The sequence below is a fragment of the Nestor notabilis genome, unplaced genomic scaffold (genome assembly GCF_000696875.1).
Source record: "Nestor notabilis isolate BGI_N333 unplaced genomic scaffold, ASM69687v1 scaffold28493, whole genome shotgun sequence".
Taxonomy (NCBI): Eukaryota; Metazoa; Chordata; class Aves; order Psittaciformes; family Psittacidae; genus Nestor; species Nestor notabilis.
This window is the reverse complement of record NW_009921005.1, coordinates 1-208: the sequence shown is the minus strand read 5'-3', so window position 1 is coordinate 208 and position 208 is coordinate 1. Positions and strand designations below refer to the sequence as shown.

General features: G+C 67.8%; 1 protein-coding gene across 1 annotated transcript in view; it reads right to left on the bottom strand.

Annotated features, from left to right (window-relative positions):
* LOC104402947 (AH receptor-interacting protein-like) overlaps positions 1-149 on the bottom strand; it is a 696-nt gene extending 547 nt beyond the window's left edge. Inside the window, exon 1 of the mRNA XM_010010950.1 lies at positions 3-149. Coding sequence (XP_010009252.1) covers positions 3-149 — 147 coding nt within the window. The remainder of the gene's footprint in view (positions 1-2) is intronic.
* Positions 150-208: the final 59 nt, after the last annotated feature.

The window sequence follows — 208 nt, the reverse complement described above, 5'->3', positions numbered from 1 at the left end:
GCGGCTCCCTCCTGCTCCTTGCCCTGCCGGTACAGCTCGTTGCCTTCCTTGTGGATCTGGGGTACAGCCTGCAGCTTCTCCTCATCCGTCATGGCCCACGGGTCCTGCTGGTAGGAGCCGGGTGGCTCCACCTGCCAGCACCCCAGCATGAGGGCAGAGCCTTCCTCCAGGCAGTGCAGAGCCCCGGCGCCCTCCTGCCCACAGCCTC